The sequence below is a fragment of the Zootermopsis nevadensis genome, unplaced genomic scaffold (genome assembly GCF_977971745.1).
Source record: "Zootermopsis nevadensis isolate Lab colony 2312 unplaced genomic scaffold, Znev_1.0 Znev_ptg000061l, whole genome shotgun sequence".
Lineage (NCBI taxonomy): Eukaryota > Metazoa > Arthropoda > Insecta > Blattodea > Termopsidae > Zootermopsis > Zootermopsis nevadensis.
In genome coordinates this window covers 24,059,233-24,075,974 of record NW_028259192.1, presented here as the reverse complement: position 1 = coordinate 24,075,974, position 16,742 = coordinate 24,059,233, and the positions used below count along the sequence as shown (strand labels likewise).

The window sequence follows — 16,742 nt, the reverse complement described above, 5'->3', positions numbered from 1 at the left end:
TTAACAGTTCAGTAAGTAACACAAATTACCAAAACCGCAAAAGAAATTCAATTTTGTGTTGAATCTGGAACAGGGAATTTGTAAAGAGAGACTTGCAGATGGCTTTCACGCGTTTGAAGGTCCATATTAACACAAGTCTTTTACGCATGGTTACACACCACAGCCACACATATTTTCCACTATTCTGTTTGAACTGAAAGACTGTAAAGCAAAAATGAAATTGTTCCTAGTGCCCAAAACTTCTATAAGGCATGAAGGTTCCAGACATTGCAGGGAAAAGAAAACTCCGACAGCTGCTATAAGGAATTGAACCTGGGCTGTCCAGTTCACAGGCAGATTTATTTATTTATTTGCTATCACATCTGAAGGTAGACACATATGAACAAAATGGCAAAAAATTAAGGTACTGCAATTAGAACATGCAGTTCTATGCAAATAGACTGCGAGCTGAAAAATCTATAAGCGGAAAACAAAAGTATTTCATCATAATTTATATTAAACTTGAAGACACTGAGCTTAAAACATTAACATTATCCTCATGTCAAGGTTCATTTCACATACCTTGTACTGGCAAGCTATAAGATTCTGCGACGCCGAAGAATAGGCCGGGTTCACGTAACGCATCCAGTTGGACTTACTGGTATCATACCCATCCATGTAATAGAAAAGTTCGTTGTCTTTGTAAACCTGCGAAACAAACAATGCATGTAGTGCCAATGTTGACTTCAAAATAATTTTTTTTAAAAAAGTGTTTAAAACAACTGCAGCACACACACACACACACACGAACAAACACCGCCATTCCTTAAATTCAGTTTTAACTTTCATCACCTCGGACAGGATTTAAATCAGAGTCTCTCGGTTTCCTCACAGCGAACAATTTCCACGTTTACGCTCACTACAGAATAAATGTGTTCCGGAAGTGTCCTAACTTCTGTTTTTGTCTTGGGCCCTACGGTTAAGCAAACTACCATTTCATTAGTGGTTGCTTGGATTTAACTTTTGACCAAGATGACAAACATTCTTCCTCTCAAATCACAGACTGATTTATCAACAAAAAATTTCACCACCATTACTACTGTCATGTTTTTAACTTGTACCATAGAAAAATTGCTGATGAATCTCTGAACAATTCAAAAACCCAAAGCTCTTTTGTGAGTGCGTTAAAACTGTCGAATTAATAACTATTATAAGGCTTATGGAGGCCATAAGGTATAAATGTGATAACAAAACACAATCACACTGCCACCACCACAGAGTACAGGAACCCACAAAACCTGAGAGCACGAACAGCAACGACTGCAGACCGGTGGTCCCAGAAGTGATCTAAAAGGTTTTAATAAACAGACTTTCCTTCTTTCTTGGGACCACGGCATTGCATTCAGCCCATCGGGGCGCACACGTGCAGTTCTACACAAGTCGTCCAAGCATCCAGCGCAATCAGCGACGCTGGCAGAATATTTTGAAGCCAAGTCTAAGAATCAGCCTGACTGACAATGTCCACTCAAAACTGCTGCATTCTCTCTTGATAGCTCATATTAGAGGAAATATGAATTTCAGTAAGGCCGTAAGAAGCGCCTCATTAAACATCTCTCTTGACGATGCACGCCTGCGATGTTGATTAATTACTGTGCGAAACTGAATACCGCTGTATTGAAAGTTAAATATTATATTAGCCACTGATCCTTCACCGCACCCAGTAACGTCTCACCATGCCGCTCCTTTTGAACGCGCGCAAGACGTCGTAACTTCCAGCAATACCAAATCCTGCGCCTTTTTGTGGCAACGGATTCCTACATATCTACAAATTCTCTTCTGTTTCGATTCTTGACGTACTAAAGTAAGGCGGATAAACAAGTACAAAATCCTAGATAAAGTACCAGATGTTGAGTTCAGGTAAGTAATAAATGTTCGAATAAAACCTACTTTTGCCTTCATTTTGGTCTAAATCACCACATTCATCATCTCCTGGACAATCCGTTGCAAAAATACCTTTCGGAAGAGAAGTACTTTCTGTTCAGAGTATACCGAATACCTGTTCCACTCACTCAAATCTTTCTATTAGACTTGTGTTCTAAATGCAACCAATGAGATGAATATCTCTCAACCAAGTTATGTATCATTCATTAAAGAGTGTGCGTCAACATAAACTGGACAGCGAGGTCTACAGAACTGGTTCAAGGCTCTGAAGTCGCCGTATTAATTCCACGGACGAGAACATTCAATCCAAGTTAATAAAATATAATTAAAAAGATAAAACGCAAAAGCTATAAACTGTAAAGTAGAAATCAATATAAGTACCTTCGGCCATTGTCTTGGTTCTTCTTTAATTTGCACCTGATTGTACATGTTAGAAGGTGACATGAAAATAAGACAGAACAGACATGAACATGTAAGAATTGGAAGCCAAAACACCGCAAGTCAAAATTATTACAGTAAAACCTATCAGCGATGGTTACTTGTGGTTTCACGAAAACAGAAACTAAAGAAGAAGAAGACTTCATATCAAACTTTTTATTTTGACATTTGATTATTTTAGTTTCGGTCGAGAGGAAAACGCGAAACTTGACGGGGAGACTCACGAACCCGTTGCAGCATTTTTAATCTCAGAACCAGACCACCTGCAAACCTGTGTAAGAGCGGAGCGCAAACTTTGCAAGCAATTGGACTCGCGTGACACCCAAGATCGGGAAGAAAGAATTTCATCTAATTTCTGGACAAATTACAGGAACAGCACGAAGGGGTGGTCGGTCAGACGAGATTGTAAAAAGTTGATCTGCGTAAACGGTCAGTACACACAAATGGCCGAGTTGATAGGTTTTACTGTAATGAAGAATTAAAATAAGAAACTATGAAATTAAGTTGCACAGTTTTGTAAGAATTTACAGCACAATGCCGCAGAAACAAGAAATTTCTTGAGACCCAAAATAAATTATATTACAAGAAATTGCATTACATAAATTATGTACAGAAAGAATTTGTCGATGCCGTCACTTCCGCGCTTAACGCTGCACCCACAAAATATTTTGACCCAAGGTCTGTAAATGAAAAAAATGAAAGATACTTAAGTCGTACCTTTCAAGCCAATCTGAATGCGACGCTTTCACATTACAGAGCTTAACAACAGACACGGTCGATTCCAATGTGACAAAAAGGTCACATATGCAAGCCCCTTCAGAGGGCTGCGATAATGAAACCATAAATGGTGGAATTTTGATATTCACTACGAATTACTGCTTAGAAGTCTGTCGCTTGCGAAAGAAATCAATAAGAGATCACCCAAAACATGGCATTATCAGAGAGAGAGAGAGAGGGGAACGTGAATGAGCGTCCATTGTCAAGTGCGGGTGATCAAACAGAAACCGCAAAATTATAAAAATGGTTTCAGAGTATATCAAAAATTCTCTTTCAATTACGCGTGAGACAGCGGAATTTTGAAAGGACACATAATTTCAAGTTCTTGGTGTCATGAGTTAAGAGGGAGCACACCTTCCTGCAACCCCCAGTACCAACTTTGATTGGACAGGAGGCTGGGGGGACCACGGAGCTGATCTGGACGCAGAAGCTAGTAGAAAAATCCTCTGCCCCAACTGGGGATCGAACCCCGACCATCCAGTCTGCAGTCAGACCCTGGCTCTAATTTACTACTAAATGGTATTAATCAAAAACGAGGTGAAATTTGAGTATTTAATAAGAAACAGTAAAGAATGAGTCCAGGTTTGTTCAAATTTCTTCATGATTTACTAAAGCTCCTACTTCAGAACGCCACGGACATGAACGTAACCAAAAATAATTGTAATTTGGTGCGTGAGTTTCTACAGTCACATTCATTTCTCAATTCACCTACAACGAAATTAAGTCTTCCCCAGATTTCAGAAGATGTTTCTGCACAAATTATTACAAAAGTTACAGGTCCAGATGATACGGTCACGTGACAGACACAAATCTTCCATGGACTCTGTGCGACGGCAAATAACCTCTGCAGCTGATGCTAAAAAGGGACGCGCTGACAGAGTTTGTGCAAATCTTTTAGAGTACAACCACAGTTTCTGCGTGTGGAACGCCGTCAATCTGTAAGAGCACACGTACCCTCCAGAAGTACTTCCGGTTCGCGGTATCGGGAACGGAATCCTTGGCATAAACTTCACCAACGAGAGGTCCGAATCTTGTTCCTGTAGGAATGTATCCTGTACTCCACACACCTTGCACCTGCAACATGGGATCGACACTTTATACCTGAGAAAGCTGACACGCCTCGTAACTCCTTGTATCAATAAGAGCGAGTTTCAAACTGCATTCAAGCTTTTGGGGGCAGTGAAAATCTGCATCAGTCAACCCAGAATGAGCTGCTTATTTTGGGAAATGCAGTTCGAAGAGGAACTTCATAACTTTTACTGAGCACAAAATATTATCAGGCTCATCAAATCAACAAGGAGTGAGATGAGCACGGCACGTAGAACGCGTGGTAAAGATACATATCTCGAAGGATAATATTAAAATGGATTTATGAGAAATACAATGGGAGGATGTCGATTGGATTCATGTGGCTCAGGATAGGAACTAATGGCGGTGACGAACCTTCTGGTCCCGTAAGAGACACGAAATTACCTGACTGTCAGGTTTTTAAGAGAAAATTATATTTCCTTATCCTATCCTCCCTGACCTTCGGGCCCACTTTGTTTCAGTGTTCGCTGAAACAACTTTCCGGTCTGGTCCGGATTACAGAACGATCTGTTGTCGCAACTTTTGTGTTCCTCTGAGTGCGAGCTGTTTTCTTCCGCGTTGAAAGAGAACAAGAAGATCAAAGGCGATCTTGAATGCCATTCATCGTTTCGCATGCAAATGTTTGTCGTTCGCTCTTCTCTGACGCTCATTAAACGCAGAAGTTACACAATACCCAAGAGAACTGTTATTTTCGTCAAAAGTGTTTCTTGGAAGTGGCACGTGAGCGTGCAACCTCAAGGTCACGTTTCCTATTGGCTCGCGAGAGTAAACCGAGCGTCGAGATGCAGTTTCTTCGTCTATCCGCCATCAAACAACTTTTCTGATTTGCCTGATTTCGTCAGAACTAGGCGGTTAAATGGGGCAAACGACGACGACAACTGAGCACAAAAGGTGGATGGCTGCTCGGTCCCATGTTTGTCACACGCCCGAGCGACGCTTCTGTAACTCAGCTTCCGGGAAGATCTTTTTCAGCGACAAACTAACTAACTAACTGTCAACAAACTAGTAACGACGCGCCTTGTTAGCGCGGACACTGAGATGAACGCAAGCAAATCCTCCGTTATTTCTGACAGGCGTCGGGCACATTAAGCAAACGTAAATGCTAAAGTTTTGCGAACTGCATTTTTAAATTTAAACCGATCTATCTTTTCTTTGATATTTCAGAGTCTCGGGTACTTTTTAAGCAACAACAAAGGTGGCCATTTATACCAGAGATTGACAGCAACTCGGCAGAACACGAGCGCCACAAAAGTCGAATGCTATAATCACGAGTATCATAACTAACTAACTAACTAACTCCACGAAGGACAAACCTTCTTGGGAAGGTTCATCGCCGTGTTCACTAGACCGCGCCACCACTTCCTTTTCTCGGCCAGATGAATCCAATCCACACGATATCCAATTTTAATATTATCCTCGCCTTCATCTCCCTTCGGGCTTTCAAACCAAAGCATCAGCAGACCGTCAGTGTCATTATAACTACTGAGTGTGAAGTCAATTCTGAAGTTCAACCTGAATCAAGATCACGGCAAGGACTCGTCTCGCTTTTATACTCCGAGCTGTAAGAAATGTTCCGTTTCTGTCCCCTGAAACGTGAGTGTTCAAAAGCAGTTCCGTCCAATGTTCGTACAGAACGGCACTTCGTAAGTTGTATAACGACGACAACATACATTTCATCGTTGTTTGCATTATCAATGACCTGGTAGCCTATCGCCTTACTTTCTCGCCTGACCAACAGAATTCGCTAAAAAGTTACGTGCGGAAGTTAGGTCAGCAAATCCGACAGAGAGACCTAGACGTAGATGGAAAAATAACATTACTGAATCTCATTTGAGGTGCCCGAAAAACCCTGTTCTGGCAGCTGACATCCGCGAGACGCAACTAATTCAAAGGGGGCGTGTGCTGAACCCCAGTTCGCTCGACGGACAGCCGTGGCCTATTTCATTTCTCTATACAGGCATTTAGCCGAGAACTGAAAGTACTGAGCGCCAGTTCGCTCAATACAGCCGATGAAGCTATAAATAGAACAAATACGAGATGTGTTACGAACAAGGAACGGATTTGGCCGATGCATTCCGGTAGCTGTTTTAACCCTTGACATTTCCGACCCGACGTGGGAGTCGCATTTGACCTACTGAGCAACAAGTGGTTTAGCCTCTGTTCAGAGTAGTAAAATTCCCACATTAAACTTTACGGGAACACGTGGCGCTCGCACTGGGGGCTGGGGGCTCGATAAGGCGTGCGGGCCGACCGGCACATCAGCACACCGCGCGCTTGCACGACTGAAAGGCACCGGACGGACGGACGGACAGAAGCCTTAGCGTCGTCGCTTACGTACGAGATTGCTTGTAATCCTTAGTTCACAACGAATAATTTCTATGCAAACATGAAGCGCAGTCTAAAAAGTTGTTTGGAACAACGAAAATATTAATTACGGTGCTCGAGGTTAAAATATTTCTTATCCGCGGCGGCTTCCATCTTAGCAAAGCGCAAAGCGAACCTTAATGAAACATCACGCTTCCTTTCACGTGAAGCAGAGAGTTCTCACGAACGAGACTCTGACGACCGAATCATGACAATACAATTATTGCATGTACAGCGACAAATTTTTTTTACACCGGTAGGAAAATTTTAGAATAAAACTCATTTTAGGCGACTGTCAGGATCAAGAGTCCCTAATGCGTTGCCTGTGTTCCTGGTTTTAAGCATCGCCATCGATGCGCTACGTAAATCCCAGGCGGCACCCGCCCCCTTCCCAGCCCCTCGGCTCAAATACCGACGTACCCAGAAATATGAACATTATTTCAGAAGGCTGCATCAGAATGACGATGATACGAAATTTCAGGGAAATCCGTCTCGATAAAAATTCATCAGGCGGTTCGCGCGGCAGCCATGTTAGCACCAGCGATGGTCGTTACTCACGTCGCTGAGGGCTTGGGACGGCTTCAACACCAGATTACGGGGCAGCGAGCTCTCTGCGCGGTTCGGGCATCCGGCCTCCGTGGGCAGGTCGGGCACGATGTACACGACGTGCTGCTCAAAGTCGTCTTCCCGCATCGCGGACAGGTCCCAGCCGCCGTCAGTGTCCGTCGGCGGAACTCCATCCTCCATACTCCCCTGCAAAGAAGAAACAAGACGGGGGTCCTGTTTACTGAACTCTAAAATAGACAGAGGACCGCTGATCGCCGGCAGCCCTGGCGATGTGATACTACGAAACGTCGGTAATCATCTACAGAGTTCATGGCGTCACAACTCAGAAAGCCACTATCAAAACGTCCAGCGGAAAACACAAACATTGCCGAATCCTTTGGAACCATAACGTAAACCAAATTAACGAGAAGAGTTTTAACACACTTTTGATCCATGTTCCGCTTCGAACATTTTCATAAAGAATTCTACGCGTTACAGAGATCGTAACGACGTACCTGTCAAATGACTCCTACACAGACTCTCTATACTGACCCGCTGAACTGGTCAGTAATGGGAGCTGTCGCATCAGCAGGGCAATTGCCTTCGCTTCGTTGCAATCGAGAATCGAGAGGGAAAGTTAAGAAACTGCAATAACTACGTGAAAGATCAGATCCCACTTCCTGCAAGCAGATCTCGATATTTCAATGATGGTTGGATGGGGCACACACCCCAGAGGTCTGAATTGCCTGCACGTTTTTATGAATATTTTCGATATAGTCAAAATGACATAAATAGTTGGGATCGTAAAAATGTGGCTGGTTATTAAGAGAGCCTTGTCCGTCCAAAAACTTTGTTTTATGACAGAGCGCGTTTTCAGGACGCGCCTAAAACTCCAATGAGTACGGGGCTTCCCCTCTGACACCGAATACCAACGTAAATTGGGCTCCGACATCATCACTCTGCAAACGAAAACTTAGCGATCCCAAGAAAAGCATTCAAGAGACAAAAAAATTCAGCTAGTCCTCAGTCAAATGGCGATTATAATGAGAAGAAATGAACCAACGTGGAAATGGCGAGGTTCAGAACGCCGAGTTTTGTCGAAATCGGAAAGGCTCGACTGCAAATAAGCACGTCCAATTATAACCGGCGTGAATTCACAGCGTTAAAAAGTCCCTTCCACGAGCTCATGAAGAATAGGGAATTTGGCTGAAACAGTTCGTCGAGAATCCTGCCTGACCAGTTCTCAAAGCTTTATGAAGGCTATTTTGCGAGACCACCCGCTGGCCAACCCTTTCTCGTGTGGAATGTGGCCACACTACACCCCCAAATATTTCCGTCATGCACCGTTAGGTACGGGAACCACAAATACGAAGTCCCACAGAGACACGCATTCCTCGCAAACGCAGAGAACTCCGGATCCTGACAAGACAATGGCGGCGTTGAGTGGGAACCCCGTCACCACGTCTTGGAGGAGGAAATAATCCTCTATTTACTGTAGAAGGAAGGGTCCATCTTCGCCCTGGTTCACAGATCTACTGCACATCGCCACTCTTAACGCTGTAAACACAACTTCTGTAGTTGGAAGCGTATCGTTAAATAACCCAAGGCTCAAACGCACATTCGCCCTGAAGATGGAAACTATAAAGTCTTCAGAAACGATAATTTTTAACATTCGAAGCAGCTCATCCAGAAATGCGAAAGTTGTATAAGAATCAAACCCATGGCTTAATGGTTTAAGCTAATTACTTGTCGCTTTTTAATAATAAAACTCACGAATTTTACTACCATGGAAATATACAAAGTACAAATCCAGAATGGGAAAAAAAAAAAAAAAAATTAAAATTCACAATCGTTGCTATATTTGTAAGCGAAGAATGGATATCGCCTGAAGTTTAGACAGCCCGCCTCAGCGTTGTGTCGGAGAAGTTGCCTAACGAGCACGGCTCTAGTCGCTCGTTTCATGACGAAGTTGGTCTGCATCGGAAACGCCACATGGGGACATCACTTCGCCTGAGTAGGTAGGCAGTTAGCGATCTGTGTTTTCAACTCATATATGGGTCAGTTTTGAGTTCCGAGGGGACCTACATACGGACATCTGGAACAACAGTACAAGTTCCCACGGAAGCCGTTCTGGAGAGAGCCATAAAGTTTCAGGAACAGTCTCCGGCCTAACACTAAAAACAGACCGAATTTTACAGACTATAAAATGCCATTCCGAAGTGGGTCATTTTCACATACCACTGGCACACATCTCGCTAGTATTTGGCAGCCAGTGGCTGCGGGGGCGGAGAAAATCATGTGTGGGCGTCGTCACAAACCCGGCAAAGGAGCGCGCATAACAGACCCATGTCTCGCCTCAACAACAAACAGAGAAACATGTCGGTGTTCCCCTACCCAACGCTAATGCGAACCCTATTTCTGGATGAAAGATGTACTACTGACGTTTCGGAGATTTTCCATGTCTTCATCTTCAGGGCCTTCAGTTTTCCAGAGTGACATCGCTAATGTGTAATTACCACAGAGGTTTGTACACCATTGTTTTGTGTACAGCGCGTTTCATTCTGTTCTTGGCTGCACTTCTGACATCCTTCAGGTCGGCAATACAGCACACATCTAGACCGAGCTCCGCGCCATCACCCAAAAACAGTGTCCACACCAGCAGCGGACCGCAGCGAGGGCCTGAATTCTGTTCCAATTTTGTTACTTCATCGTATAATTTGAAAAGGCCGGACTCGTGTGAGATCGCACACGCTTATCCACCTCCCCCCCCCCCCCCACTACAGTGCATCTGATATCCAAACCCCGGAAGCTCACGTTGTCGGCGCTTCTAAACCCCTAGAATAAAATTCTGACACGACGTTAACAGCGAGGATAGATTTTAACCACGAATTTTGAAGTGCCTGACATCGGAGTTCCATCTGCGACATTGGAGCAGATTCCTTCTCGGCGGGCTGCCGTTCATTTGTTTCAGTATTCCATCCACCGTTCATGTAATCAGCGCAAATTATTCTTGGAAATTCTACGCGTCGCCGAATGGCCTACGTCCCAGCCTTTTGCAAATAACGGAAGTTGCACGAGGCTTGTAACCATGGCGACGTAAGTTACTGGAAACTGGTGATGAAGGCGTAGAAGCTATGCGCAGTTTGTTCTGTCGTCACAAGGACGCAGGACGGAAATAATCGAGGAGCGTGCTGAAACGCACAATCCAATCCCCGCTGCACATTTTTTTCAAATGAAGATTCACAAGGAATATAATAGAGCTCTAATGGGATCAAATTATCTTATTAGCTTTATTCTATATCAGCAGCTCTGAGTGGGCGTGCGAGCGTTTCCTCTTTCAGGACAACATAACTTAATAACCAGCATGCAAAGTTACACAAAGAACGCTTACAGGCCACGTCACAAGGGTTTTTTTCCTTGTAACAAAAATTATTCCACGGTCAGACACCCTATCACAAATCCTGGCACTGCGAAATGCCATTCCAATTTTTACTTGTAAATTCGACTTTGGGGAATTTGGGGCAGGCAAACACGAGGACCCCCCCCCCCCCCCCAATCTGAAGCTTGCAGCTCATGTGCTGCTGTTATTCCCAGGGAAGCCTGAACTTCCTCGAGCCTGGAACTTCCGATATTCGAGTATGTGAACCCTCCAGCCTCCTCTACAATGGGTACCGGGGTCCTTTCCCGGGGGTAAAGCCGGCCGGGGCGTGATGCTGACCACTCACCCCCATCTAGTGCCGAGGTCAAGGAAGAGAGGAGCTATACCTCCACTCACCCCAAACGCCTACATGGCGTATAGTGGGACAAACTTTACTTTTTTTTTACGATACGACAAGAAATTAAAGAAACGTGAGAAAAAGCCTACACCAGTTTTATTCCACGCCCAAGCATGCCCTAACACTATACGGACACCAGGCACAGGCATGGCCTACGTAATTTACTAAGAAGGCAAGGAAAATGTGACATGGTTACCCAGTTAGTTTAGTTTCCAAACTCTTGGGGGTTTGCTTTAAGCTGCCACAAGTTGGCGCTTCGGTGTTGTGACCGCGACTTTGCAACTCACAGCATCCGGACGCATTAACCCTTTGAAGCCGAAGATCGTCTGAATATTATTTATGAATTCAGTCCGTACCGCGAAGAAAACACTACACCTCACCATTACGAAAATCAGCTGGTTAACCCTTTGAAGCCGAAGCTCGTCTGAATATTATTTACGAATCCAGACCGTACCGCGAAGAAAACACTTCACTTAACCATTAGAAGTCGAATCAGGCGGTACCACATAAGATTTAACAAAAGAACATCCCGGTCAAAGCCTTAATCTCGCCTCGAAACGAAGCTCTCACGTGGGGCAACAGACGATCTAGGGGCACAACGCAGTGGTGGGAGGTCAGTGTGCGACCTGCGGCCGACGTTTAAAGAAAGTGACGCCAAGACCGCGTCTACGTTAAAGTATGTCTTGAAATCATCTGGACCCCAACTGAACGAAGTGGGAAAACGTCTTGTGACATTTTCACCGGCGACTTTACATTCTGGAAGGCGACGTGACGCCACTCTAAGCCAGTGGTATCGCGAGATACAAAGGTAAACAAAACACGACCGCGGTCGCATAGCAACTACGCGGATTAGTGTAAGAACTGTTATGTGGATATCCCGACGACCGACATGGGCGATGGACGCCTTGTTCCCGCAACGACGGAGGACCGACGTTGAAGACAGCGCCAGTTTCCGGAATGAAATTGAGCGAGAGTCGACTTTTAACCGCGCCGCTGTGTCCTGAGTAATGCGTCAGGTACACGAATACGTCTTAATTTTAAAACAGATGCAATGAAGATACTCTTTAGAGAGAACCCTTCTTGTCCCTTAGTAAAAGCACGCCGATCAGGGAAAAGTCACAACCATATGAACCGCCATTCGAGAAACAGAGTCACGACCTTCCGGACGCACATAATCTTGGCGTCGAAACGCAAGTGCGAACCTAACGAGACCCACGGAATACACACAGATTGTATCTGGAACTGTGGAGTAGCCAGGACGTGCCAGGATAGCGGGGATGAAAGATACAGCGGAGTAACTGGACCCGGAGAGAGAGCATCGGCGGGCGGCCTGAGACGTCGCTCAACACCGGAACATCTGAGTTGTATTTGGATGGCTGACACGGAAACTCGCCGCTTCCAGAACATTGAGTGCGTTTAGGTTCAGGGATGTTTCCATAAACGTTTAGTACAGCAAGACAAAACTGTCACCGAATTGTTACGCCAAACATTCTTCCAGCCGAAGATTTCCGTCTTCTGGGTTGTTGCGCTGTGTAGTCTGGTCGATGTTTATCAACGTTTCGGAGGTCATACTGCCTCCATCATCAGGGCGATCGCCCTGATGATGGAGGCAGTATGACCTCTGAAACGTTGGTTAACATCAACCAGACTACACAGCGCAACAACCCAGAAGACAGAAATCTTCATACTCACCGCTGTGAGAACCTCAAGTCTTACATTCTTTCAGTCCTTTTCCCTTGTTTCTAACACCAAAATAAGATTCTGAACTGAATCCGTAAGAGATAATTCTGAGGATTTAATCTCCTCGTGTGTCCAAAAAAGGAACGATGTGATCGTCCCAAACTTCAGAACTTAACCGCTTCTGCTACGATGTCCTGTGTCATAACCACACGCGAAGGACGCTCTCAATACAATACGTTTCTATTTATACGATACCAAGTGAAGGTCGTCGAAAATAAAGGAACAGACGATATTACGTACAGTCGAGCAACATTTCACGAAGGCTAACACTAAAAGACAGAGCGCCTCTTAAAACCTAACGGTAACTATACGTACTATCAGCTTCAACAATCAATAACTCATAAATTTTTCTGTAAAAACAATGAACATTTCCTTGAAATGCGTTAATCACTGGTTTTGTGTTGTTTCCTTTGTTGTACGGACTGAAAGCTTCAATAATGTCCAGATTAGCTTCGGTTTCAAAGGGTTAACTGTCGAAGTGCGATAATAATAGTTGATAACATTCTCCGCGGAAGTCTGGAGAGCTCCGAACAACTGCGTAAAATAAAGAGTACTTCGTGTCCCCTCCCCCCCTCCCCCGGGGTAATAACGTACTGGATTTGTTTTGTGTGCAGAAGTGGCTCAAGACGGCGCACACTTGAAACCCCGAACAGAAGAGGACACCGGAAGTGACGTAACAGCTTCGTTTTCAATGGCTTTATGACGTCACCACGTTGTTGAATACGGAACCAGAACAGATCAATTCCGTTTCTACGTCTTAAAACGTTAAAAAATCAATTTAAATTCATGAAAACGGCCAGTGGCATGTTTTAAAATTCCACGGTGTATTATATAAGCCTGGAACCTATTTTCGGCAGAGAGAGAGACTCACAGTCTTTCTAAACTTTGCAACTTAAAAGTCGTAAGAAGATGAAAAAGGTGATTAATCCCAGCTGCAACACTGTCCATCGTCCAACAATGGGGCCCTGTCGCCTTGTATCGTTCGCGCTTTATGCAGTAAACGAGCATCGCGCTGTCTGGCGGCACCGATCGATAACTAGGCTAGACTCGACACTACTGACCCATTTTCCGTCTCGCTCACTCTTGCCCCAGTCACCTCTCCTCTCTCTCGGCCGCCCTGTCCTCTCTCTCGGATGCCATTTTGAACACGAGAGCTGTAAATTCGCTGGGACGAGCTGCATTTCCTTGTGATGACGTTCCTGGGACAGGAGGGGGGGAGGGGGATTCATTATTACACGTGTTTTAAATTTGTAACTGTTTCTTTATTATATTATATTGGTCTGTTTTTACTCGAATCCTTTAGTGTTGCGTACGAAAGCCTGAAAACATAACCTCAATCATTTCGACGGTCGCCATTTTCCCACTCATATTTTGCATGATATTTTTTAAACACTACCAGACAACATTCCGGCACTTTCAGCCGTTACAAACAAATAAAAATTCGAACCTGGTCGGCTGTCTGTTATACCGTAAAGCCTGGTAGACGCTTTTCTGAGCTGATTACCGTTTACTCATCGCCCTGGTGGCAGAAACAGTCAACACCTCTGAATCGTCTTGTCTGTTTCTACCAGACTACAGAAGACAGGAGGTCCCCCTTCATTTCCGTCGCCGTGAGAACCTGAAATCTCACCAAACGAAAATTCTTCTGTGTGGTCGCCATGTTCCTCCCCACGTACGTCTGCCACGAAAATGAAATTGTACGTTGCCCGAAAGCACAGATTCACGATTAACTATTATGACATTAGATGATAAAGTTGCGTCATATTGTGATAAATATATATTTGTTTAAATCTTGTCAGTCTGATCACAATAAAATTCCTATTAAATATTAAAATATTACTATAATTAACATTTAAATATTTAAAATATGTTAAATGATGTTCTCTATCGAAATGTTCGATTTACATTAGATCATCGCTTTTTACACGACATGTTTCGGCTCTAAAAGAACTATCTTCAGGTGTTTTAGAACTGAAACATGTCGTGTAAAAAGCGATGGTCTAATGTAAATCGAACATTTCGATAGAGAACGTCATTTAATATATTTTAAATATTTAAATGTTAATTATAGTAATATTTTAATATTTAATAGGAATTTTATTGTGATTAGACTGACAAGATTAAAACAAATATTATGACATTATGTAAGGTGACATTCATCCGATTCCGAGAGCTCCCAAGTTCCGTCATCTCTCGTCCAGCAAGAACACAGCATCAAATATGACTCACTACGTCACAAAATAAAAATACGACTTTTAAATTGTGCGACGATTTGTAATATTAATGGCGACGGTTGGGACCAAACCCGGGACCTTCTGCACAGTATTTGGTACGCTATTCGGTGTCCCGGTGGTCTGACGGCCAACGTGAAATTTAAAACAAAATCAGTCAGCATAATGATAACCAACGGCCTGAAGCCCAGCCGAAACGTCGTGTATATAAAACGCACCGACACTGGACAGCCCAGGGCAAGACATTGTTTGGCTTTGAGACACGTGAACGCCGAACTCTGTAAATGCACGCAGGCGACGTTAGGTTCAGTCACAATAAAAGAAGCACGCGCCATGCTATATATAGCTTAATGCAGCAATAATTTCGATCCAGAGAGTTCATGCCAAAATTCGACTCTGGTTTAGAGCGGTGGCAGCTCTTACCGGTCGATGCGCTGTCGACGAGGCAGGAACATTCATCGCGTTACAAACGGCAAGCCAGCAAATCTGCAGAAGACGGGGACATCCCAATCCCGACTTTCCTTTGGTAAAAACAGCGACGGATTTCTTGAAAATTCAACACGTTCTCATGGCCTGTCTTGGGCTCTCAACCCGTGTAGTCAGTAGTTACCAACGTTTCGGATGTGGTTACTGCCTCCATCACCAGGGCGATGCCCTGCCCAGAAGGCAGCCATCGTCAACACAACAGTACCTAGTGCATTTCCTCCTGGCCGGCAGAGTTTGTTCCAGCGGACATTTTTTTCAAGTCTCCGCTCACGCCTGATAACAAAACCCTGGTTTACGATAAGCGAATCATTTGCGCGCAGGTCATCCAAAAGTCATCATGTGGCAAGGATTATAGCGGGGCTGTCCATTTCGAGGCTTGGATTCATTTAATGACGTTCAATTTCACTAGTTGTACATAGGCCTAAATAGTCGAATGGTCGAAAGCAACAGTTCCAGATCGGCGGTTATTCAACCCCCCCACAAAGTTTATTTTTAAAATTTTAAATGATTTATCGCCCGAACACAAAATAAGCCATGGAAATATCTAACACGTTTCAGGAATCCATAGAGGTCTGTGTGTGTGCTAAACTGCACATTTAAATTTTCCAAAATCAGTGATTACGAGGCGCATGAGCGAACTGCCGAGGTTGCAACTGTACGACCCCTACAGGGCCCTGAAATTACGTGTGGCCACAGACCTGCAAAACAGTCGTAGACTGAAAACGAACAAAAGTAATTTGGCGGCCATGTTGGAATGTTCAAGTGCACCTGGACGTCTGTTACAAACAAACAGGAGAAAAAACAAAAGAAGGCACAGAAGCGAGAAATGTAAAATTTCAGTAGTTATAAATGTTTCGAAGCGCTGCGGTGTAACTCAGCTGTTACACAAACATGGCTACGCGGCGAACAATTTTGAGTCTGTTCGAAGTTAGGAAAGTCTTGCAACAGACACCAGAAGGATCTCAGCGAGCTAAGCTACTTCTGGATTTTGAAAACACGAAAATACCTAAATATAAAATTAACGACACGAGATCTGTGGAACCAGAAATCGGTAAAATTGGAAAAAATAGATTTTGAGAGTTATACACGGATATATCCGTGTCAAAGGGGGGTGGGGGGTGGATAATTATAGTGCCAAACTACTTCCACGGGGCAGAGCCCTCCTTGAGAAGCTAACAGTCGCTCAGCTACTCAATAAATTACACGCCGTTTATGGAAAGCGACGTTTCATTACTGTGACCACAAGAGATCGCCACTGGACCCTACCATGAGCCAGATGAATCCAACCGGCACCCACCCATCCCACTTCATTAAGAGTGCTCTTAAACCTCGGCGAGCAGCAACACCCCCACAGCATCCACCATCTTCGAAGTTC

At 44.2% G+C, this 16,742-nt stretch overlaps 1 protein-coding gene across 2 annotated transcripts in view; it reads right to left on the bottom strand.

Moving 5' to 3' along the window:
• Nucleotides 1-16,742, bottom strand: part of Blimp-1 (PR domain zinc finger protein 1) — a 76,955-nt gene that overhangs the window by 10,897 nt on the left and 49,316 nt on the right. For both annotated transcript variants that reach the window (XM_022078289.2, XM_022078291.2), the window contains 4 exons: nucleotides 7,147-7,341; nucleotides 4,090-4,209; nucleotides 2,302-2,337; nucleotides 562-687 (listed from right to left, as the gene is read on the bottom strand). In XM_022078289.2, the coding sequence (XP_021933981.2) occupies nucleotides 562-687; nucleotides 2,302-2,337; nucleotides 4,090-4,209; nucleotides 7,147-7,341 (477 nt within the window). The remainder of the gene's footprint in view (nucleotides 1-561; nucleotides 688-2,301; nucleotides 2,338-4,089; nucleotides 4,210-7,146; nucleotides 7,342-16,742) is intronic.